Below are 24,872 nucleotides of genomic sequence, written 5' to 3' on the forward strand. Positions count from 1 at the left end.
TACTACAAGCAACTCTATGTCAATAAAATGGACAACCTGGGAGAAATGGACAAATTCTTAGAAAGGTATAACCTTCCAAGACTGAACCAGGAAGAATAGAAAATATGAACAGACCAATCACAGGTAATGAAATGGAAACTGTGATTAAAAATCTTCCAACAAACAAAAGTCCAGGACCAGATGGCTTCACAGGTGAATTCTATCAAACATTTAGAGAAGAGCTAACACCCATCCTCCTAAAACTCGTCCAAAAAATTGCAGAGGAAGGAGCACTCCCAAACTCATTCTATGAGGCCACCATCACTCTGATACCAAAACCAGACAAAGATACTACAAAAAAAGAAAATTACAGACTAATATCACTGATGAATGTAGATGCAAAATCCTCAACAAAATACTAGCAAAGAGAATCCAATCAATCCAATCCAAAGAGATCCATTAAAAGGATCATACACCATGATCAAGTGGGATTTATCTCAGGGATGCAAGCATTCTTCAATATACGTAAATCAATCAATGTGATAAACCATATTAACATATTGAAGAATAAAAACCATATGATCATCTCAATAGATGCAGAAAAAGCTTTTGACAAAATTCAACACGCATTTCTGATTAAAAAAACCTCCAGAAAGTAGGCATAGAGGGAACTTACCTCAACATAATAAAGGCCATATACAACAAACCCACAGCAAACATCATTCTCAATGGTGAAAAACTGAAAGCATTTCCTCTAAGATCAGGAACAAGACAAGGATGTCCACTCTCACCACTATTATTCAACATAGTTTTGGAAGTCCTAGTCACGGCAATCAGAGAAGAAAAAGAAATAAAAGGAGTACAAATTGGAAAAGAAGAAATAAAACTGTCACTGTTTGCAGATGACATGATACTATACATAGAGAATCCTAAAGATGCCACCAGAAAGCTACTAGAGCTAATCAATGTATTTGGTAAAGTTGCAGGATACAAAATTAATGCACAGAAATCTCTTGCATTCCTATACACTAATGATGAAAAATCTGAAAGAGAAATTAAGGAAACACTCCCATTTGCCACTGCAACAAAAAGAATAAAATACCTAGGAATAAACCTACCTAGGGAGACAAAAGACCTGTGTGCAGAGAACTACAAGACACTGATGAAAGAAACTAAAGATGATACCAACAGATGGAGAGATATACCATGTTCTTGGATTGGAAGAATCAATATTGTGAAAATGACTATACTACCCAAAGCAATCTACAGATTCAATGCAATCCCTATAAAATTACCAATGGCATTTTTTACGGAACTAGAACAAAAAATCTTAAAATTTGTATGGAGACACAAAAGACCCCGAATAGCCAAAGCAGTCTTGAGGGAAAAAAATGGAGCTGGAGGAATCAGACTCCCTGACTTCAGACTATACTACAAAGCTACAGTAATCAAGACAATATGGTACTGGCACAAAAACAGAAACATAGACCAATGGAAAAATATAGAAAGCCCAGAGATAAACCCACGCACATATGGTCAACTAATCTATGACAAAGGAGGCAAGGATATACAATGGAGAAAAGACAGTCTCTTCAATAAGTGGTGCTGGGAAAACTGGACAGCTACATGTAAAAGAATGAAATTAGAATACTCCCTAACACCATACACAAAAATAAACTCAAAATGGATTTGAGACCTAAATGTAAGACTGGACACTTTAAAACTCCTAGAGGAAAACATAGGAAGAACACTCTTTGATATAGATCACATCAAGATCTTTTATGATCCACCTCCTAGAGTAATGGAAATAAAAACAAAAATAAACAAATGGGACCTAATGAAACTTCAAAGCTTTTGCACAGCAAAGGAAACCATAAACAAGATGAAAAGACAACCCTGAGAATGGGAGAAAATATTTGCAAACAAATCAATGGACAAAGGATTAATCTCCAAAATATACAAAGAGCTCATGCAGCTCAATATTAAAAAACAAACAACCCAATCCAAAAGTGGGCAGAAGACCTAAATAGACATTTCTCCAAAGAAGACATACAGATGGCCAAGAAGCACATGAAAAGCTGCTCAACATCACTAATTATTAGAGAAATGCAAATCAAAACTACAATGAGGTATCACCTCACACCAGTTAGAATGGGCATCATCAGAAAATCTACAAACAACAAATGCTGGAGAGGGTGTGGAGAAAAGGGAACCCTCTTGCACTGTTGGTGGGAATGTAAATTGAGACAGCCACTATGGAGAACAGTATGGAGGTTCCTTAAAAAACTAAAAATAGAATTACCATATGATCCAGCAATCCCACTACTGGGCATATACCCAGAGAAAACCATAATTCAAATAGACACATGCACCCCAGTGTTCATTGCAACACTATTTACAATAGCCAGGTCATGGAAGCAACCTAAACGCCCATCAGCAGACGAATGGATAAAGAAGATGTGGTACATATATACAATGGAATATTACTGAGCCATAAAAAGGAACGAAATTGGGTCATTTGTTGAGACGTGGATGGACCTAGAGACTGTCATACAGAGTGAAGTAAGTCAGAAAGAGAAAAACAAATATCGTTTATTAACACATATATGTGGAACCTAGAAAAATGGTACAGATGAACCAGTTTGCAGGGCAGAAATTGAGACACAGATGTAGAGAACAAACGTATGGACACCAAGGGGGGAAAGCGGTGGGTGTGGGGTGGGGGTGGTGGTGTGCTGAACTGGGCGATTGGGATTGACATGTATACACTGATGTGTATAAAATTGATGACTAATAAGAACCTGCTGTATAAAAATAAAATAAAATAAAATTCAAAAATAAAAAAAAAAAAAGTGTACCTTGAATTGGCCTTGAGGGGAAGTTACTCTTTGCATAAGCGAGGACAGGGCAAGGATATCCTAGGCTAAGGGAGAAGTAGGGGTGAGGGCTGGGAGATGGGAAGGAGCGGATCAGCAGGAGAGGATACTGAGAAGACAAAAGTGGCTGGAGCAGATGCTTCCCTACAGGGAGCAGGAGGTGGGGTTGGGCAAATAGCCTGCGCTAGAAGTCTGGAGGGCACTGAGAGGCCTGAGAGGTGAGGAAAACTGCTAGCCTGGTGATTTTGGACAATCAGCCATAGAATGGATGGGGAAGGAAGGAATGCCTGGAGACAGATGGGGAGCTTTTGAGAAGAGGTGAGGTCTGGGGTAAATCAGGGCTGTCATGGTAGTTCATTTCCAATTTAAAGATAACTAGAGGGAGAAAACTGGCCAATTATGGGACAGAGGGAGAAGTTCAGGGGACTCTGAGACTCCAGTTGGAGAATGTGGACAGAGGATCCCTCCCCACAGCTGTCCCCCTGCACAATATGAGGGCACCCAAATCTGGGGTCTCCTGTGCATCCCCCCGACACTCCTGTTCTGCAGGCCTGGCTTGGAGCTAGCATCTCCCTTCCCAGCTCCTCCCTGCCCCCTTCTGCAGAAAGGCTGAGACAGTCCCCATTTCTCCAGCCTCTTGTTTCTCTAATTTTATGATTGTATGAAAATAAGGTTCCCAAATTGCCTTTAATTAGCTTTAATAATACAGCTTTTTTTCTAATTAAAATGATTATTAAGAAACCATTTACTGAGAATGAATGCAGTTGTCAGAACGTAGGAGAATTCTGAACTCTTAATAATAATAACAGCAGCCATCACCATCCCCTTTAGACCACCGGTTCACCTGCCGCACTCCTTAACTCCGATAGGGTGGCACTCAGGCTAGGGGCCCAGGGTTTCAACCCTCTTCGTCTCCAGGACACCTCCAAGAGCAGCTGCTGCCTGCATTCCTAGTGCGGCTCCTTTCCTCGGCACTGGGGTTCTTACTATAGACTATGGCCCTGGTAAGTAAGCACCGGGGTTTGCCTATCAAAGAGTCTGTGCAGCTGAGCAAAGCTGGGCAGGCAGACAGAGGACGGTGAAACTTGGAGATTTACTTCATCTCCCAGTGGCCTTGGTCTCCCAGACGGTGAGAAGGGTGAGTGGGCCCCGGTGGCCTGAGTGGGAGGCCTCTTCGGCTCTAGAGCTTGGCGATGCTAAGGCGCCTGATACAGGCTGCGCGTGTGGAAATGCAGACCTCCGGGTAGTGGGGAAGCTTGGGACTGGCAGAGCCCCGCAGCTCGTTCAGTTCTCCTCCCCTCCCTCTCCGGGAGGGCTGTGCAGGCAGCCGAGGCCAGGGACTCCTGTCACGGAACGCGTGAGGAGCCTCAAAGGCGCCCGGCGCCCGCAAGGAAGAAGCGGGCGCGGTGCAGCGAGGCGAGACCCAGGCGCTGGGCCCGAGGCACGGAGGTGTAGCTCCCTGGTCCCCCGGTCCCCGGGTCCCCGGCTGCAGCGCTCTCTCCCTCCAGCCCCCACCCCGCCCCTGGCTGCGCAGTTGCCGACAGCTCCCGGGTGGCGGCGAATGGCTTGTGCCGTCATTTTCCCTTCCTTTAGGGAGGGGGCTGGGGGCCGCAGTCTGCGGAGGGCTGTACCGAGAGCCGGGCAGAGCGGGGAAGGGGCGATCAGGTCGAAGGTGGCGCAGAAATCGGGGCTGGAGGAGAGGCCCTGGGCATTTTCTAGGGACGTCGTCTGGTCTGTGTCTGCCTTCTCGGGCCGTGGGTCCTTCCAGGGACCTGGTCAGCTTGAGGTCTGCTGCGCATTAAACAGCGGTGTTTGTTTTTGTTGTTGTTTAATGTCACAGTGGAAGGAACGTGGGCTTCGAGTCCCACAGCCCTGGGCTCCAATTCGGTCGGCCGAATTACTGCTTTGTGACCTTTTGTGATACTTAACAGAGCCTTAGTTTCCCGACCGCTTTCTTCTCACGGGCAGCTCTAAGGATTATATGCAAACACTGAGATGAAGTTGCCCAGTCGGAAGCTTCAGACCCAAGCGCTAGTGTGGGAGGAATGTGCACTTGACCTCAGCCAGTGAAGGCGAAGGCAAAGCTTCGAGGCCCTAAACGCAGGGCTCGGAGGTCCTTGCCTCCGCGGTCGCTGGCTGGCGGCCGGGTCAGCCAGTTCTCACCTGTTCTCACCCCAGGGGCGGGTCGGAATCCGCGAGGGCGGATTAGGAGACACCGCGCTGGAGACCCCCGCAGGGGCCTGTTATTAGCTAGTCGGGGGCCGGGGGCTTTGTAAAAGCTCCCCAGGGGGTTCCACGGGGCCGCCAGAGTTAAGAACCGGTGATTCCTTTCCTCTCCAGGGAAGGAATAAACAAAGAGGCCTAGGTGGGGAGGGAGCGAAGGGAGCTAGTGGGTCCCCTCCAGTCTGCAGGTGGCCTCTTCACATGCCCACGGCCACAGTCACATGCACGCCCATGCACACACTCACGCACACTCAGAGGGACCCACAGCATCCCTACACAGGCGCGCGCGCGCGCACACACACACGCCCACTCACGTTGTCACGGGCACTCACACCCACACGCGCTATTTTCTCCGGGCGAGCCCGGCGGCCGGGATTCTGGCCGACCTCGCGCTGGCGCGGACGTCTGCAATGGGGTCCCGCCCTGCAGCTCCGAGGGTCGCCGGTCCCGCGGCCCGGGGTGCGCTGCTGATGACAGCGCGGCTTCTCCGAGCCCGGGGCTCTCGGCAGAGCCCCAGCCGGGCCGCGCGGCGCTCGCTCCGGCTCTTTGTTATGCTAATTCCCCTTCCCAGCTGGTGCCAGCTGCCTGCACAATGAGCGCCCCGAGCCCTCTCCAGTCCTCGCCAGCCAGGGAGTGGGGGCGGGGTGTGGGGTTGCTCTGCGACCTGCGCTCTGGATCCCAGCTTGGCCCAGCCTGGCGGGGTGGTGGGCTGCTCCCCTCGAACGCAGCTTCCCCCCGCCCTCCCCTCCCCCACGCTACCAGGGCCGCGCCCCTCGGGGCCTGCAGGGCATCCACTGATTCATTCCAGTCACCCCGGCTGCCTGCCTTCCAGGTGCCAGGGCTTGATGAAAAGTAAAAGGCTCCTCGGCGGCTCGAGAGCAGTGCGGATGAAAGAGAAGCAGCCGCCTCCCAGACCACACAGCTAATCCTCCCATAAACCTCGAGCAAATAAGGGGAGAGGAAGGACAGGCCGGCTACAGATGTGGAGTGCAGCCTCCGGGGATCCCCAAATTAAAACTCGTGCAGGGGAAGCACTTGGACCACCACCAAATGACACTAATTGGGTTACGGGACCATAATCTTGGCTCATATAAAAAAAAGAATAAGTTACAGTCACAGCTGCAAGGACTGTCTTCACAAAAAGAAGGGGGAAAGTCCGCTATTTCATTACTCATAAACATGAGAGAGAAGAGGGTTCTCGGATCTCCTGCCTGCGTAGGACAGGCAGGCTGGTTGCTTGAAGGGGAGGACAATCTTGTGTCAGGAGGAGCGGCGCTGCGCCTGGCTGGCTCCGAATGTGTGGAGCTAATGGGCTAATGGATGGGGGGAGCCCTCTCCGGGGAGGGGGAGGGTAACGGTACTGAGACACCGCGGGGGAGCGTGGTTTATCTGGAGGAATGCATTTCAGGCAATTGGTTAGCAGCCATGTGCAGAATACAATCATCTGGACGAAAACTCAGAGATTTATTCTTTAAGAAACATCCAGAAGCAGTATCTCGGTTTCACTGGGGGAAAAATAATAAAGGCATACTGGGGAAGTAAAGGAAGGAGTGACACGTGTAGAAAATTCAAGTGAAAATCTTCAGAAAGATTTCCGGTTGTTTGAATCACAAATGTCAGGGCCAGAAGAGACCAAGGCCCTTTGAGTGGAACCTCATCATTTGACAGATGGAAAATTAAGACTCAGAGAAGTTAAGGGCTTGTTGATGGTTAGACGGCTAGTGAGTGGTAGAGCCAGGCAAGAACCTGTCTCCTAACTCCTAATCTAGAGCTCTCAGCATACTTGGTTATATTTCTATGGTTAAGAAACAGAAGTCATTTGATCAGAAGCCAATGCAATAGACTATAGGTAAAAAGTTAGAAAATTTTAGAATGAGTTAAACCGTGTCTGCTCTATAATGAGCATGAGGATTGGAAATCAATCAATTCTTGCAAACTCCACCCCAGGGTTCTTCCTAACATTTGTCTATTCATTCATCCATTGCAACACCCAGATAGACAGATGGTCCCAGGATTTCTTTTTTTTTTTTTTTAAAGGAATTCCTTATTTTTATTATTTATTTATTTATCCATTTATTTTTGGCTGTGTTGGGTCTTCGTTTCTGTGCGAGGGCTTTCTCCAGCTGCGGCAAGTGGGGGCTACTCTTCATCGCGGTGCGGGGGCCTCTCACTGTCACGGCCTCTCTTGTCGCGGAGCACAGGCTCCAGACGCGCAGGCTCAGCAGTTGTGGCTCACGGGCCTAGTTGCTCTGCGGCACGTGGGATCTTCCCAGACCAGGGCTCGAACTCGTGTCCCCTGCATTGGCAGGCAGATTCTCAACCACTGCGCCACCAGGGAAGCCCCCCAGGATTTCTTTATGGGTCCTTTCTGTGCAGACTAATACCTTTTCCAGAGAGATTTCCCCCCCCCACACACACACACCCGCCAATGCCTCAAGTCCCTTGCACATTAAGTCATCTTGGCTAATACCAGCTAGGTTAAGGCTAGACTGGTTAAGAATTCTAACTGAGAATGCTTACTGGTTGGAATACTACCCGCTGGAAAATAAAAAATCTACTCCAGGGGACTTCCGTGGTGCGCAGTGGTTAACAATCTGCCTGGACTTCCCTGGTGGCGCAGTGGTTAAGAATCCGCCTGCCGATGCAGGGTACACGGGTTCGGAGCCCCGGTCTGGGAAGATCCCACATGACGCGGAGCAAGTGAGCCCGTGCGCCACAGCTACAGAGCATGCGCTCTAGAGCCCACAAACCACAACTACTGAGCCTGCATGCCACACCTACGGAAGCCCACGCGCCTAGAGCTGGTGCTCCACAACAAAGAGAAGCCACCGCAATGAGAAGACAGCACATCGCAACGAGGAGTAGCCCCCGCTCTCCGCAGCTAGAGAAAGCACGCGCGCAGCAAGGAAGACCCAACGCAGCCAAATAAATAAATTTATTTTTTAAAAAATCTGCTCCAGCTGCTGAGTTTCCAAGTAAGGGGAGAACAAGAGTCTGGAGATGGCCAGCCTGGATCTCCCGGGGCAGGTTGAGGTGTCCTCCCCCACCCCCATGCCCCTCTCAGCTGTTCTGCTAGCTCAAATGGCAACTACTGTGTCACTTATGAGATCCCAGAGCTCAGTTGGGAAGGAGGAAAACCTGTCCCAGAGAAGTTCTGGAACCATCACGGCACAACACTGCATTTTCTCTCACTCTGGCACCAATTTCTCATTCTCAAACTATATGGTTCAGTTTTGTCCTCATTTCAGTCCTAACAATCAGCAAGCATCACTACAGGTGATGTACCTCAGCTTATGGAAAAATATATACTCTTGGAACATCGAGAGAGACAGAAATGTAATTTTAAAAATGAAATCCAATTTTGAAGTCATCAATTGGGCTCTGAGTTTAAAGGCAACATAGAAAGAAATGAGCTCTTGAAGTAGGGACAACCACTCCCTAGTTGAGCTGCTTTTAAACTTAGATCTTCTAAGTGGAAACTGTATCGAAGTTATTTTATAACTACTTTGAGGCCATGTCCTCGAAGTTATAATTATACAGAAAATTCTGCTTTGGCCTCCATTATCAGATATAGGAACATAAGGAATAATGCTTGGTCTGTATTTATTTACTCCATATTGTATTTCTTTCTGAGGAAAAACTAGGTCTAAGAGAATCATTCAATATAGTAATTGGATAAACTTGAACTTTGGCAAATCCTAGGGATGAATCAGAGGTCAGTGGTTTTTAATCTGTTCATTTGTAAAGGACACCTCTTACGCCTTTCAGGTAGCCAATGTTCTGAAAGATACTATCCTCAAAATAAATTTATTTATTAGGAAAAATGCCTTCATTTTCCCAGAATTTCTTCTCAGTTTGTACTGTGTTAACCCAGAGCTGATTTAATTCCAGCCAAGGGTAAAGAAATCTGACAATGTAAAGAAATCTGACAATTTCCTGCACAACTGCTTTCAGGAAATTTTATGATTTCCAATAAGCTTTTGAAATATTAAACATATCTCAGGAACACCAGTGACTACTTTCATAGCTGTCTAAGGGTCCTGGGTCCCCAGGTTTGACACCATCCCTCTATTTAATTTCAAACCTGCTGTACAAAACCCAGGAGGCTGAATACTTTCCCCGAAAAGGATCTGGTACTGTCAGCTCCAGCTTTCAGGGGGTCCAGGGACATTAGCGGAAAAGTCATGGAGGCTCACTGCTATTTCACACCCATAGTGCGTGCCCAGGCAAGGTCAAGCCACTTCCCCAATATTAAAGTCTTTAATCCTGACAAACTGACAAGGTGGGTATGGCATGCCACCCCATTCTACAGACAAGGAAACTGAGGTGCTAGGAAGTGATGTGGCTTGCTGGCCAAGGCCAAGTTTGCACAGCTACACTGGCAGAGCTGGAATTTGCATCCAGGCAGTTTGACTCCAAGTCCCGCACTCTTAACCCTCTGCTATATTCCAGTTTCACAAGAAACCCACAACCACTGTGCCTGAACTGAATAGGAGAGATGAGCTAATGCCTATACTTAGTCACAAAGACAGTTTGGTTGGTTTATTGAAAAGCACAGCATCTAAGGACTTGAAGAACAACAATGAGAACCCCTCCCAGCTCCCAGAAAGGACGGACAAGCCATCTCTCTCTTTTAGTACCTGAAATGGTTTTTCTTGTCTTCATAAAGAGGTTTGACCAAAAAATTGCCTTCTTTCCTTTTTAATCTTTAGACTTCTCCGTAAAGAAAGTGAATACACTCCTCTGTGCACGTGGAGTGCTGTATTTCCCAGACTTCTTCCCCTCCACTCCATCAGAAATCAACTCCCCAACCTTTTGCTGAAATCCCTTGCCTTGAAGGCTGTCATTCTCCATCTTTTCCTTATTATGCACACAGGGGTTGTGTGAGTTTGAGGATGGTATAGATGCCTGAGCACTGTGCCAGATGCGTTTCAGAGAGATCTGCTCACTTCTTAATTGACAGAATACAAGGGATACGTCACATCTGAGCTTAGCTCATTGCAGTTGCCTCAGAAGACATCTGCAGAAAAGTACTGTGTCTAGAAGTATCCGGGTTGGGTTCATGTGTGAGCTGACCAATCAGATGGGGTGGTGGAGGATCACACACCTGATGCCTGGACTCAGCTGCTCCCATGGAATGACCTGATTGGAGGCAACTCCTGCTGAAACCCATCTCCCCCTCCCCGAAGTTCTGCTATTTACCCACTGTCTTGGGATCTCAGCAGGAAGCAAGATCACAACTTACATCTCTGCAGTTCTTTTCTGTGTGTGTTCTACCCCCAAGATATGGCATTTTATAAGATTTCATAATGTTAAATGAAGGGAACAGTTCCATTGAATGGGGTTGAGAAATACGGAAAATTTCATGAGAAACGACTAATTCATCTCCATACGTTCCATCAATTTCATTGTGGTCAAAAGCAGGTGTTTCCAGGCTGTGAATAAGTAGTTTGCATTTTAAAAATTAACAAATTGGACCAACACCAAGGAAAAAAACACAGCAATAGACAGCCCACCAGAGAATTGTTTACCAAAGAAGATGAAGCTCATGGTGATGGTTTGCAAACACCACCAGACTAGCTTGTGTAAATTCCCTTCGTTTAGTCATCGTTCTTCAGCCTGTCACAGATACTGAAGGGAAATGCAGAAACAGGAAATTACAGACTATTTTAAACAGCATGTTTTATTAAACTCACTTGCTGATGCACTTTATGGCAGGATGTGAGATTCAAGTGTTCATAACTTACATCTTTGCAAGTGCTTTTCCTAAGTGAATTCTCCCAGCTAAAATATGGCAAGTACACAGGGCTGGAAATAATCTCTAAACTAGTAACTGATTTACTCCAGGTCATGTAGCTACGTCACATAAAATGGAGAAGTTTTAGCCAAGTGAAGAGAATATACCTTGCTTATTCACTATACTATAACTAAGAAAGTACTGGAGGCATCGTGCAGTTAACTTAAAAGATCCTTAATGCATTTATTTTAAACCACAGAATCAGAGCAAAACAATCTTAAAATCAATTCCTAGAAAACATACATTGTCTCTTTTATTATTTAAATATTGATTTCATTCTTCTCTTCACAGGACATTTCTGTGTCTAGTTTAAATCATCATTATTGATGCCATGTTGAATCCTTGTTTTTGAAAAGGCCTAGTAAAACTGGCAGGAATGTGATTTCACTACAAATACAATGACTACAAATTTCAGGGACTGTCATAAAAGTGGGTTTGAACAACTAATTATCTTCAAAAACGTTTTCTGCTCATAATTTGTTTGAGGGATATAAAAGCTTAGCTGCATTGAAAACAAATCCTCATATCCCTGTCTGATATTTATTGTGAGGCTGGCACCTCTTAACACCCATGTCTTCTGCAAGTTGTTCTTGGCTCTCTTCTTGATACACAGAAAGGAAGTACTCAAGGGAAGCTGTAGTGCAAGTTCACGTTTGGAGGGATGGGTAGCCATGCTTTGATGGAGTTATAATCTATGAGCTCTAAAAGCAAATACCTTACATTCACTCGCTTCAGCATCTATTTAACAAAGTAGCAGGTAAAATGTTCAACATTTCCATTGTCTTAAAAGATCAGGCCGAAGATGCTTTACCCTAATTATTGATTGTTGTCAAATAGTCACTGCCACTAGGTTTAAGTTTTTCCTACCTACCTTCCTCCCAGGTCCCTGTCCCTAGGACACCTTCAAGGTGAACTATAGAATAATAGGATTTTAAGAGTGGAAGCATATAATGATACCTTTGCCCTTTTAAAGGGCCTTTGCCAGGTTATCCTCTACAAATCACATACTTTAAGAGAGGAACGACCAGAGGCAGAGGTTAATGATTTGTTTACAGACATGCACCTAGATGCCTAGGGGAGTAGCAATTAAAGGCACATTTGGGGAGCTGGGCCATTTTCTTAAGTGAAGATTTCCCCTCATTCAACTTTTAAAAGTCTGGATTCGGCCATATGAGGTTTTCCTTAAAGCAAAGAAAGCAGAGCAATAAGAAAAGGTGTTACTTCCAGCTGGAGAGACAGCAGTGTGCTGTTGAGGGCGGTCTTAGCTTTTCCCATCTCTGAGGATATAACTATAGAACCCAATTCATAGACTTAACTATGAAGGGGAGCCTTGACAACTCTGGAAAATCTAACTTAATATCTCTTGAGTAGAAATCACCAGGTAGGCACAGAGGAGGCCCTAACGCTTTCATACCAACACCAGAAACATTTTTGTTACTTGGATGGGTGTTTAGGGATTATTTTTTAGTAAAGAAAAAGTATGCTGGAAATGTCCTAGAAACAAAAACCTGATTACTAAATATTACACATTTTAATGCTGCTGGATTCAAAGACACCCATCATCCTGCAAAGAAGCGCTAGTGGGTTCTGTGGAAAATCACCAACTCCATCATTTTACAGCTTTGGCCACCATTATCTAGTAATGCTGGGGGCTTTTAAAAAGCAAAAATGTAAGTCCTTTCTTTCATATTTAAATGTCCATGATGTATTACGCTCACAATAAGAATGCTACTTTTGGCAAATTAACTAGCTTCCAACTAGTTTGCCCCTTTTATCAAATGAAATATTAGCCTCTAAGAATAACAACAATACAGAATTGCACGGACTACCACCGGCAATAACCTCTGTAGCTATTTTAACCGTTTACATGTGGGCCATCTTCTTGACAATTTGACATTCATAAAGGAATCAGCTAGGATTCAGTATTTATGGCTTCATGTTATGCTATTTTTTTCAGAAACTTTATAAAAATGAAAACCTTCAGATCCTTTCAGATAAAACCTTATCGATCACAAAGCACATCATTTACTAACACTGTGCTCTTAATCAAGAGAAATCTAAACCTACAAACTAGGAGCATTCTGAAACACCTATTAGATGGGCCTCTCAAAGTACACTTTAACTTTGAAAACGCCTGTGTGGCCACTGCCCATGACAGTTTCTAGACATTTTGAGATTTTTAAAGGAGAAAGAGCAATGGAAAAGAGAAACATAGCCAACAGTCATTAAAGTAAGAAAATCTGAATGAATTTTGATCATTTTAATAAATATATATCAAGAAAACTTCACTTTATTACAACAACACATTCATATACAAGCATCTATCATCTAAGTTTTCAACATCAAATGTTTATCAAATATTGAAAATAAAGGACAAAACATCACTAGACTATTCAGCCATAACACAAGAACAGGTTTTAAAAATTGGTCCTTGTGGACATTGTCCAAATGATGATCCTACTCATACACTGTATGAATGAGACCTATATTTAATATTAATAGCAATAATAAAAAAGCTTTATCTTGGAGAAACTGGGAGGACTTACTTACTTCCTCCATTTGGCATTTGGTTCCTGTGAAGTATTGTGTAAGGAGGCCCAAGTCAGCCAGTAACCTTGGAAATGGGAATACAGTTTAGCAGGAGGAGTTGGCTGGTGTGGAAGGAAGGATGGTCAGAGGGGTACTCTGGTACCTTGCCAATGCACAAATGAAAGAAATGATTGAGAAAAACGACCAAATACATAGGAGCTTTTGTCGACTGAGTCCCATTTCTCCAAAATAACTTTCCCCAAACTAAAATCTTTACATTCTTTAAGATAAAACCTTATTGATCACCACATCATTTATCAACATTGTGCTTCGTAATCAACAGCAAAAGTCATATATAAAAAACCACATGCTTTTATAATCTAAACGAGTGAAATGATGCAAAACAGATTAAAGTATGATGCATGCCACTGGTCCATGAACTTCATTGGACAAGAAAACAAAACAAAACAACCCAAAACCCAGAAAACCCAAACCCCAGCAACAGACCGTTGCCATAGAAAAGCTCGAGCAGCCAGTGCTGGTTTCTAACAGCTCTGTCTATTGTTTCCTCCATCCCTTTCTAAAAATGCCAAATCCGAAAGCAATTGGGCATCAAAAACAAAGGAAGAATAGAGATGTTGAATCAAAAGTTCAATGCAATAGTTCGACATTAACGGTTTCCAAACAATATTGATCCACCCTGTGTTTTTTTGTTTTCCTGTTTGTTAAATCCCTGCTGTACTCTGATTTATCCTTAATTTTCACATTGGCAAAAATTAAGATAAAGTAAGGCACCAAAAATCGCCCTGTATAATATATCTCTAAAAGCCTCATCACCCATCACAGGCAAGCTGGGAACTTGCAGGGATTAGCCTCTACTCATATTGTTGCTTGCTGCCCCTAGACAGGTGTGCTTCATTACCTTCTATCCTATTTTCATCTGTCACACAAGACTGTTGAATCCAAATACTTAACAGCACCAGGAAGCCATTTCACCTAGCTCCCTGTCTTCAGTCTTTTAGTCAGAAAAAAATACTGTATCATAAAGAAGAAGCAGACATTCTTTGCTGGTTATATTGATTTGCTTATCAAATAACTACCTAATTAAGTGGCAAACAGGTGGAAGGTTCTTTGCTAGTGACAGGCTCCTGGAGGTCACGGAAATATCACAAGGGCACATTGCCCCCTGTTCTAATCTACTGATCTTTTCTGTAAGAAAACTAAGATATACTTTTAAGCGTCAACTGTTTTCTCGGTAACATCACCACATTTATAAGTAGCTCGCCGATGCCTACTATACAGATGTTATATGCAATCTGCTCTCCAGGCATTAAAATGACATGGCATGTTCATGGCATAATTGTATCAGTTGTACAAAACTATAAAATCCATTCAAAATAAAATTCATGAGAGCTAATTGATCATGCTGTGCATGCTTCAAAGTTTCGGTGAGAAGGTGGCTCATATTTTACTTCCTTTGCTGCAGCACAGTTTGTTACTTGGTGAAGGCTCCTTTTTCCTTAAGGACTTTTTCCACGACTCACTTACATTGTTTTTTTCATTATATCCAGTCTCAAAATAATCATAAAATTGGCCTTTGCACTCAAAAGCAAGGTCATTTCCCACAGGTTCATGGCTTAGGGGGCCACCATCCCTGTTGGTGTCATCATTTGCTTTCTCATTCAATTTGGCCTTTTCCTGAACACCAAGTGACCTCACATTAGTAACAAAGATTTCATTGGCAGGTATCTGGCCATCAGCCTTGTAAATGGGTGCACTGCCTACATCAAAATCCACCTGGTGGGAACAACTCGGTAAAGGCAGAGGGGGAGAGGAAGAGGAAGATGAGGAGGAGGAGGAGGAGGAGGAGGAGGAAGAGGCAGTGGTGGAGGCATTTCCGACATTAGCATTGACAGAAAGGGGTAAATTTAGGTAGTGACCACCACATTCTTGGTACAAGCAGCAGGCATGAAACTTTTCACACTCCTCTTTGGCCATCCGAGGTCGTTTCCGGTAAGGACAGTCTTGAGCCATAAACCACTCCTGGGCAGAGGTGCCATTGAAAGAACAGGCAGGAAAGCACCAGTTATTCTGCATGATAATTTCTCCATGGATCCTTTTCATCAAATTGTTTATAAGGACAGATCTTCGGAGGTACACTTCAGGATCATCGATAAACTTTAGCTTTTCTAAGGACATATAAAGGATGTGGGCTCGTTCCTCAAAGATTGAGATGGTCTAAACATCAAAAAAAGGAAGAGAAAGCTTAGGAAATGGTTTATATTAAAATATCATCACAGCACATTTCTCTCTTGGCAGTTTCTGAGTCTGGGAATGTTGTGATCTTGTTTCCCCAGGTTCATTTAGAGATGCTGTCCCAGGGGCTGCTAATGTCTCCCCTTCCCAGCAGACTCACTGGTGATGTCGAGCATCGGGGAATCCAGCCACAGTGCAGACCTCAGCAGGGACAGGTCAGGATGTCTGCCTTTTACGGCTCAGTGAGGGAGATGCCGAAATGCACAAAACTGATCTATGCTGTTAGAAGTCAGGAGAGGGGGTTCTTTGGAGGGCAGAGAGGTAGTGACTAGAAGGGGACACAGGAGAGGTTCTGGGTTGCTGGTTATGTTGTTTCTTTATCTGGATGTTAGTTATATGGCTATTTCACACTTTGTGAAATTCATCAAGCTGGACTCTTATGACACTTGGGCCTTTATGTGACACATATATATGTCAATATATGCTTTTTAAGATGCCAACATGCAGGTCATCATAAGTATACTTCAAACCCTGGCCTAGCCATCAAGGAGCATGAGATCTGGCTGTCAGATCTCATGGCTCTCTCTGGCTGTTCTTCTGGGTTTCATTCTTGCAATTATCTTTGCTTCATAGGGGGACAAAAATAATGAATGAGGCTCAAACCCTAAAAGGAACTGTTGGTTGAAGGGCCAAAGTAGGCTTCTTCTGGTGTTGGGCAGGAGGAAAGATGCAGAGAGGGAGTCAGAGGACTCACTCCTGAGCTGTGTGATACCATCACTGTGTGATCATTGCTACAAACCCAGTGGCAATTTGGAAAACTGCTATAAGCCACAACACAGAAACCAAAAAGGACTTAAAATGCTTGTCACCTGGGGATCAGCTCTTCCAGGTCATAAAAAAAAAAAGCGCCAACCTGAGGAGCTGTGAATTAAACCAGCCCAAGCTGACCTAACAGAGGAACTACAAATGCAGGGGAAAGCCCAACACCTGCCAATGCATGCTGATGACTTTTTATGAGCAGAGTCAAAGCAACATCTAAAGGGGTGGGGTGGGGGAGAGGGAGTAAGAAGTGAGGAAGATGATTAAAAAATTAAAAATCTTCTCTGTGTTTCAAAAAACTCTGGTCTGGGTTATCCTCTCCTCGATTAAATTAGCAGATTGTTTTTGAAGGAAGGTAGCCATAAGGAAAAGGAACTGGTATTTCAAAAGCTTAGATAGCCAGTTTCATACTTCTGTGCACTTTCCCAATCCTGTTATTTTCTTCTTATACATGCAAAAAAGTTAGCTTTGCTCTTTTCCTGGGAATGAATTATATATTTTAACAAATGAAACATGTGTAATGAATGCACCATGAAGGACGTTTCTACTTTCATGCACACATTCAAAGGATGGTGAGTCCCCCGCTGAGAGGTCAGGAAAAGCCCTGGGTGACCACCCCCGTGTAGGCACATACGTGTGGTACTGGCCATGGTAGCTGGAGCTCAGATACGGGGAACAGGTCAGGAAAGAACAGGTGCATTTCTGCACATGTGAAAGCACCAGTCGCCATGACCCTTAATGCAACTTGAGGAAAATGAAATCATTAGTAAAAAAGACATTCTTCAGATTATATAATTTTCTTATTTCTGGGCAGAGGAGCTCTTGCTGGCTCTTTCTTCAAATACTTGTGAAAAATAACACAGGACCCAAAAAAGTGACAACGATTAACATGGCTCTTCTGAGAAGTGGCTCATTTTCATTGCTTGGGTGGAACACTTTAATTTCTGGAAATGGATCAAGCAACTGTTGCTAAGTATCTTAAACTCTTAATAAAAATAATGACTATTTAAAAAAACATACTTTATGGCTACAGCTGCTGAGTGGTGGGTGAAAATCCTCTTCTTCCACATACTTCCTCTTAAAGTATGTGATCTTGGATGTTGTTATAGGATTTGAAATTCCCCTGTAATGTGATCCTGTGGTAATAAATCAGATACGACAAATGACATGCGGTCTGCCAGAGGTTCTCCAAACAAAATACTTTCCTTGCCTTGCCTTTTAGAAGATAACTTGGCTACGTATTTGTCTGTACATGTGGTGATTAAAAATAAACATTAGTCTTAATAGTTGCTATCATACAGAATCCTGTGACCCAGGCTAGGCAAGGATTTCTAGACAATTATAGAGGAAAATGACATATTTCAGCATTTACTAAATACTCAGAATCTTAACTCTATGCACAGGCAAACAGCAACATTCATAAAGGGGAGTAGTGTAATAATTCCGAAATAATATTAGTATTTATTCCAATTATTTAATTAAACCCATCATAATATAACACCACTGTTCAGATGTATATATCTTTAACTGTAAACACTAATAACCAAATAACATTTAAATATTACGGGCTCTCAGTAAGTAAGCAAATTATTATCTGCACACTGGAGTCATAATATTCCTTCTTTTAAAATATAAAATTTAAATTTTTTAAATTTAAAATTAAAATTCAGGGTAACAAAAGTCCTTTTTGCTCTCAAAAATGTAACATATCAACCATGAATAAAAATAGGGTCTAATTTTTAAAGACCAAGCTTTTAATCCTTTTTAGCAAATCTGACTTCAACAAGTACTCATTTTACATTTTAGGTTTTTGTTTTTTTTCCAATCACTGGTACTACACAAAAATCCAAAGGAACTCACCTTAAAGTATAAGAATAAAGAATCAGGGAGAACATATTGTTTTCTGGTCTTAAAAATTTTTTTTTCCTATAATACCAAAGCCTATTGAGCGCTTAATAAAAAGAAGAGCCACATAGCTGCCGGCCCAAAGTGCAGATTCCCTTATGTCTCATGGGATAAAGATTTCATTGTCAAGCCCACCAGGGCTTGTGTAGCTCTGAGAGAACCATATAGTTCCAGAAGGTAGAAAACTGAAACTCAAACTGAAGTTTCAAGATCTGGTTTGGTTCTCTTAAAAATACAGATGCCTGACTTTTACCCGAAGCAGCAGCACATGGAAACTCAGGTTTGAATGCAATTAACATCACTCCTGGTCCTTTCCCTGGAGCCTTGGGCTCACTTATGAGCGGTACACAGGCAGCCTGGGACGTCCCTGGAGCACGAGCTCTCTCCGCTCAGAAGGGCACCCCAGACACCACCATTGCCCATCAGTCTGGCCGCAGAAGGCAGCAGGGGAAGGTCAAGGGCAGTACCTGCCAGCGGGGGACCAGCTCCCCGGTCTCCCTGCAGAGGAGCCTGTGCTGGCCCTGGGGGGCTTGGGCCTCCGTAGCTGTCAGCCTCCCATAGTGTCTGGTACCCGGCAATTTCAGCAGCTCCTTCCGAGACAATGGGCTCGCAGAATCTATTCATGGACAGAACCAGAGTCATCTCTGACAGCCTCAGATCTGGAAAAAAAAGAAAACAGGCCTAATCAAGAGCAAGCCAGGGGATGGCCTTGGCTCCTCCTTCCTTTGCTTTGGGAAACTTTTACGTCTCAGTCCTCCCCTTTGCCCTGAAACATTTTATTATTTTTTCAAAGAAAACCTCAGCAAACTCTCTTGCTGCTATTAGCTCAGCCTCTGTCTTCAGCAATCTGCATTTCATGGGCGGATCTTTAAAAACCCCATTTCTTATTGTTCTCAGATTCCCCTCAGCCCTCTTCCAGACAGCTGCTTTGCCTCCTAAACACATTTTCCTCCTGACCTTCCCGCAGAAAATGTACCGCTAAGAGGCAAGGCCAAAACCCTCGCCGCTTCCTTTCTATTAATAAGGCAAAATCAATTTTCTAGTCAATCCCCTGAGAGTCTCCTTTGATGAAATCCGCTAATCAATCAAAAGAAAAGGAAGGAGGAGACAGAAGTCTTCCCCGGAATCCCTACTGATGCTCTCAGGTTCAGTCTGTTCCGCTGCCCGCTGCCCCCTCTTCCTCTGTTTCTGCAGGGCCAGTTCCTCTACAACATTCTGGGGCTCTCTCCACTTTCTTCTCCCAAAGCGAAGCAGACAGAGACACACTTGGTAGTTGTTTCCACCAGCCCTGATTGGCCTGAACTGGATCTGCCTCCAGTCAAAACACTGAGAGATGAAGACAGAAAATTGGCTCCAGTTTCCAGCCGTGAGCTGCAGTCCCACAGGAGCCAAGCACAACATCAACGGAGCAGGCGGAATATTAAACAGGAGCCAGGGCTTCAGGGCCAGAGGCAGCGGACAACTCTACACCGCAAAGCCCAGAGGCGAGGCAGAAACTTTCCAAGAGGCAAAACACCACTGCCCTTCTGTCCAGTTCACGCCCTTCCCTAGGGTCTGCGGGGAAACTGGAAGCCTCTCTACTCTTGGGATGCGCCCTGGGCTCCTCGGCACCTTGGGTGGTGGGGGCCTTTCCCTGGGGGCTCAGTGTCTTCACCTGGTTCTAAGTAGGGCTCAAAGTGGGGTCCAGAGTGAGTGCAAGGGAGAAGAGGATCTAAAGCCAAAAGACCTGGGGGCCATAGATCAGTGGTGACTGCAGATCAGCCTCAGTGCCTTATTATCCACCAATTCCTTTACGAGACCCAAACCTCCACTATCTCACTTTGCCGTTTAAAGAACTGTCACAAAGAGAGATGACAGGCCTGCTTTCTTGAAGATTGATTGTCTTTCAAATAGATGCTAAGGGTCTAGTTCTTGCTTTCTTCTCCAAATTATACAGCTTGTAATGTTTGGGGGAAAGAGTGAATCTACTATTGTCTCGTGGGAGACTATTATTACCTACATGTTATAACAAGGGTCCACTTCCAGGTAAAAGGAGGAAAGGCACAAGGGGAAGGGGAAATAGCTTCATTAAGTGACAATGTCCTTCTGGCTAACAGAGCAACTCTTGGCAGCAAAGACTCCGTCACCCAGACTTCTCTCTGAGACCTGAAATTCTGTCCCAACCTCACTGAAGACGTAAGCCAGGCCTTCTGACATACAGGGGAGGTGTCCAGGTCAGTGGCTGGAATTAGGACCCAGCTGATTTGGGCTGCTAAACTACCTACCCCCTTTCTTTTAAAATGCCCTCCAAAGAGGCAGCAGCAAGGACTTATTTGAAAACCTTATTTCAAGAGAATAAAAAAGGTTCAATTAATTCTCTAAAAAGAAATGGTCGGACATGCCATTTATTCTGTTCTTTGAGTCATCAATCAAGAAATTTAGACCACACTGATTTCACAAACTAAGCCATTCTATCACCCCTCAAACTCGACATCCAAACAAGGTATTTATTTCCTGGAAGACTCTCATGAAATGGTCCAATTTCTTAACTTATCTAAGAGACAACTATATCAGGAAGTGCTATTGCCAGGAGCACATGAATTATATAGCTTTTTCTCAGAGTCGGTAGCCCTGTCTCATTGACTGCAACAGTATTTTCTCGCTTGAAATTTACACTCACTTTATGCTGGATTCTGGGAATAAGATCCAAGCTTTTTGCCTACATGGAAATTTTATTACATATAAACCAAGGCACGTTGACAAATCCATATCCCATAAGACAGAGAAGCATTTGCAGGCCCCTAGCAGCAATTACCTTTGTTTAAAAGGACATTATATGGGCCCTGTGCTATTTTATGTTAGTAAGAGTTTGTTTATATTTTAATGACTTATCCTTGTAGCTTTTTGGTTGTTAAGGATTTCAGCGTTTCTATTTGTTAGTATTGTTTCCGGCACAAAATTCTACTCATGCATTTGAACTTGAAACATGGCACAATAGTTTTTATCTTGGCTGTTTCTTTACTTTTATGATATCTAGTTTCAGTAAGTTTTTCTTTTTTTGAATGGGAGACTTTTACACACAAATTCCTAAACTGGAGAGGTGAGTTCCAAGAGTGATTTATGTAAGTCCGAATAAAAAATAAATGAGTTGGGATTATTTGGGAGAGGGGAGGAGATTTTGCAATTGAGTCTTCCTAGTCTATCCAGAACTTACACTGGGATGTTAGGAAATTAAGAAGGCAAGTTTAACATTCATGAAATATTGGAGTATGGGGCACGAAGCCATGATTCTTTTTATTTGTATTATACGTACAGATCCAAAGTGTCATTTTTTCTCAGTACAATGAGATTTACATTATAATTCTGCTACTGAGTTCAGAAGTTGAAATTCACAAATTTATGTGCTGTTAATACTAGAGTCACAAAGATGTACATGTATAGTAAATTTTGTTTTTTTTAACATCAGCGGTGAGTGAATTCAAAAGAAGGGTGTTAAAGTGTTTTTTGTCTACACAAGTGTTTAAAAAAATAAAAACTAGAAAGGTCCTAACCTTTTATCCTCAGGCTCCCGCATGTCTGTTTCGTCAGCCAAGGGAATGTAGTAGAATGACACCTCAAGCATTCCCAGAAGGCCAAGGGCTAAAATGTCAAGTTTTTCCAGCAAATGTTCACAGTAATGTTACCAGGCATTTCTATACAATTTGTTTTTTCCAGATGAGTTGGGCTTCTTCTTTCCTTGGAGCCATGATGATGCTAATAGAAGTGGCACACATAACTGGGTAGCTGCAGATTCAGTGATGCCTTCCATCCAACAGGCGATACTGGTCACTCTTTGCCCACCCCTCCCCCTCATCCATCATTAGAAAACATTTTATTAAGAGCATTATAGAAGTTAGAGGTCTGATTCCAATACTGAAAAGCAAGGAAGTAAAGGGCTGGTATTTTCGATACACCTTTGACACTGCCGGTCTTAGCTGTCCTGCCCAGGTGGAATCAAGCCCTTGACCTGACACTGTTCCTAACAAGACCTCAACAGCTTGTCCAGCTCGTGGTAGTGGTGGTGGTGGAAGGGGCTGGGTGGGTGGAATGAAATCCTTCAACCCTTCTAAATAGACAGATACTACTTTTCTACCAGTCCCTGCAGCACACCTGTCTGCCCTGGGAAATGCATTTCCTCAGCTGCAGCTCTGAAAGGCCAAGATCTTTAGGTCGGGTCCTGGGGCTGGAATGCGGGTGCTGAGCAGGAGGGAGACGAGGGGGTGCCCGGGTGTCCGAGCCCGGGCGCCAGGTCTCCCCATCCCAGGCCTAAGGCTGGGGTCCGAGGTTTAGAGACCCACTCCCTGCAGGCGGGCAGCAGACACCACGTCCGAGTTCCCACACTGACACACCCTCGGGTGTCGGTGCCGCAACCCAAGCCCCTCTCCGGGGAAGCGGGCAGAGCCCTGCAGGCCGCCGACCGAAGGAGAAAGTAAACAACACCCCAAGTGTCTGGGAACAAAGGCAAGTTGTCTTTCCACGGTGCTGGAGCCGTGCGCCTCTCCTGAAGAATAAGAGCTATGATTATTCTTCCTTTTCTTCTTCTTCTTTTTTTTTTTAACCAAGTTTCCTTCTAAGGGCAATAAACACCAAAGGTAGGATTCCAAGGAAATGACTCACGGCGGTTGGCAGGGCTCTAGAGAGGCTGGCCCCGGCCCGCGCTCCAGCCCGCAGCAGATGCCTGCCCGGCCCTCCCCACTTCGCCGGCCAAACCCACTCGGAGCCCGCGCCTGCGGGATCGCCCTGCGCATCCGCTGGACCCGGGCGGCCAGGACTCTGCCCGTGCCTCCCGCAGGCGCCCGCCGTGTCCGCGACACCCTCGGCCGCGGGGCCGCCTCTCCCCCCGCCTCTGTGGTCCCGGCCGGGCACTCCGGAAAGTTGCTAGGGCAGTGGAGGCGGGAGGGGAGGCAGGGAGGAGAGAGGCGGAGGCGTGGACCAGGCGGGCAGCAGCCGAGCCCGCCGGGGAGGTGAGCTGAGGACAGAGGAGCCGCCGCCGCCCGCAGCGCGGCTCGGCTGCCTGGGAGGAGAGTGCGGGGGCGGAGGTGGCGGGGGGGACAGAAGGTGTCAGCTCCTGCAGCTATTCCTTTTTCTTGCAAACGCGCGCTCCTGACATCCACCATCCCTCCCTCCCCACCTGCCAAGCGCCGCGGCGTCCAGACCTGGTGGCATCCCTCCTACTGACCCCCGTCCCCCAGGACAAGGGAAGAAGCGGCCACCGAGGACCCTGGGGTCTCACCAGAGCCGCGGTCCCCACCCGCCCCTAGACTCGCCTCGGTGCGCGCGGGCTGCAGCGCGAGCAGCCCTAGAGGCGGCGGCGGTTCCCGCCCGGGTAAAGGCTCCGCGGCGCTCGCCAGCCCCGGGAAAAAAGCCCGCGCCGCCTCCGCGCCCAGCAGCGCCCCGGCCCTCCAGCCGCCCCGGGTCCCGCTCCGGCCGGTGCGCGTCCATTCGGTGACCCCGGAGCAGCCCGGGGGCCGGAAGGGCGCGCGGGAGCCAGTCAGCCCCAGCAGACGCCCGAGGGGACCGGCTGTCGCGCTCCACCCGGCCCGGCCTCTCCGCCCCCGCCGCCCGCGCCCAGCCCGGCTCTTACCGCGGGGTCAGCCGGGAGGCGGCGGCCGCGGCGCTCGAGCTGCTGCTGGCCCTCTCCGGGCTCGGCGCCAGCCCGGCCGCCGGTGCACACTCGCGCGGGTCCCGGCCCGGCGGCCCGGTCGGCGGTGGCCGCTGGAGCGCGGCGGGCGAGGGTCCCGGCAGGTCCCGCCGCCGCGACTGGGGCGCTGCGCCGCCGTCGCTGCAGACGGTTATGGTAATGAGCGGCTCTGTCTAGCGAGGAGCGTGTGAAACCCGTCAATCCTGTTTGCCATTTCCCCGTGGATTTCCGAGGAGAGGTTCTGCAGGATGCCCCCAGGGTGAGAAAAGGAACATGACAAGCGCGCCCGCTCTCCCTCCCTCCCTCCCTCTGCTCCCTCCGCTCCCGCCGCCGCCGCCGCCGCTCCTCAGCCAGCACACGGGGCGCCTTCCCCTCACCCCAGCCCGCCCCCTGCCTTCTTCCCTCCTTCCCGCCCTCCCTCCTTCTCTCCTCCCCTCCACTCCCCTCCCCTCCCGGTGCCCGGGGACACGCGGGCCCAGCTCCAGCCCGCAGCCCAGACCCCACGCGCTCCCGGGCTCCCGCCCCAGCCCTGGGGGCTCGGCTCCAGCCGAATAATGTATTCACTCTGCAACCTTCTGAGATGTCTTCTCTTTTTTTATTTGGTTTACTTTTTTGTTGTGCGTGCGTGTGATTTAAAAGAGAAAGAAAGAAAGAAATCTGTGCCTTTCCCACCCTTTGCAAAAGACTTTCTTCTCCTTTGCCACAGCAAACGGAGATGAGAAACAGATGCCTTTGCAGGACCAAGCAGTTATTCTCCCCTCGCCGCCCGCCCCCGCCCCCGCCCCTCTGGAGCTGTATATGTACAAAAAAGCAACCTTGGTCAGACTGC

At 46.1% G+C, this 24,872-nt stretch overlaps 1 protein-coding gene across 2 annotated transcripts; it reads right to left on the reverse strand.

Annotated features, from left to right (window-relative positions):
• Nucleotides 1-13,182: 13,182 nt before the first annotated feature.
• On the reverse strand, nt 13,183-24,119 carry SERTAD4 (SERTA domain containing 4). Of its 2 annotated transcripts, XM_068541490.1 has the most exons (4): nt 23,987-24,119; nt 18,852-19,043; nt 17,500-17,615; nt 13,183-15,642 (listed from the first exon to the last, which is right to left on the reverse strand). In XM_068541490.1, exons 2-4 carry the CDS (start codon nt 19,024-19,026, stop codon nt 14,866-14,868), a joined length of 1,068 nt encoding a protein of 355 aa, XP_068397591.1. In that variant the 5' UTR covers nt 19,027-19,043; nt 23,987-24,119; the 3' UTR covers nt 13,183-14,865. The 2 variants fall into 2 exon arrangements, with proteins under 2 accessions (XP_068397591.1, XP_068397592.1); XM_068541491.1 differs by lacking the exon at nt 23,987-24,119 and having other exon boundaries at nt 18,852-19,232.
• Nucleotides 24,120-24,872: the final 753 nt, after the last annotated feature.

This window comes from Eschrichtius robustus, chromosome 3 (genome assembly GCF_028021215.1).
Source record: "Eschrichtius robustus isolate mEscRob2 chromosome 3, mEscRob2.pri, whole genome shotgun sequence".
In the NCBI taxonomy this organism is placed as follows: Eukaryota; Metazoa; Chordata; class Mammalia; order Artiodactyla; family Eschrichtiidae; genus Eschrichtius; species Eschrichtius robustus.

What these genes read in the sequence shown, in the direction of transcription:
- SERTAD4 (XM_068541490.1), bottom strand. Translation starts at nt 19,026, where the DNA reads ATGACTCTGGTTCTGTCCATGAATAGATTCTGCGAGCCCATTGTCTCG. An exon ending in AGCTGGTCCCCCGCTGGCAG is followed by an intron (nt 17,616 to 18,851) that starts GTACTGCCCTTG and finishes TTATTACCACAG; the next exon opens with GATCACATTACAGGGGAATT. An exon ending in TCAGCAGCTGTAGCCATAAA is followed by an intron (nt 15,643 to 17,499) that starts GTATGTTTTTTT and finishes TTTGATGTTTAG; the next exon opens with ACCATCTCAATCTTTGAGGA.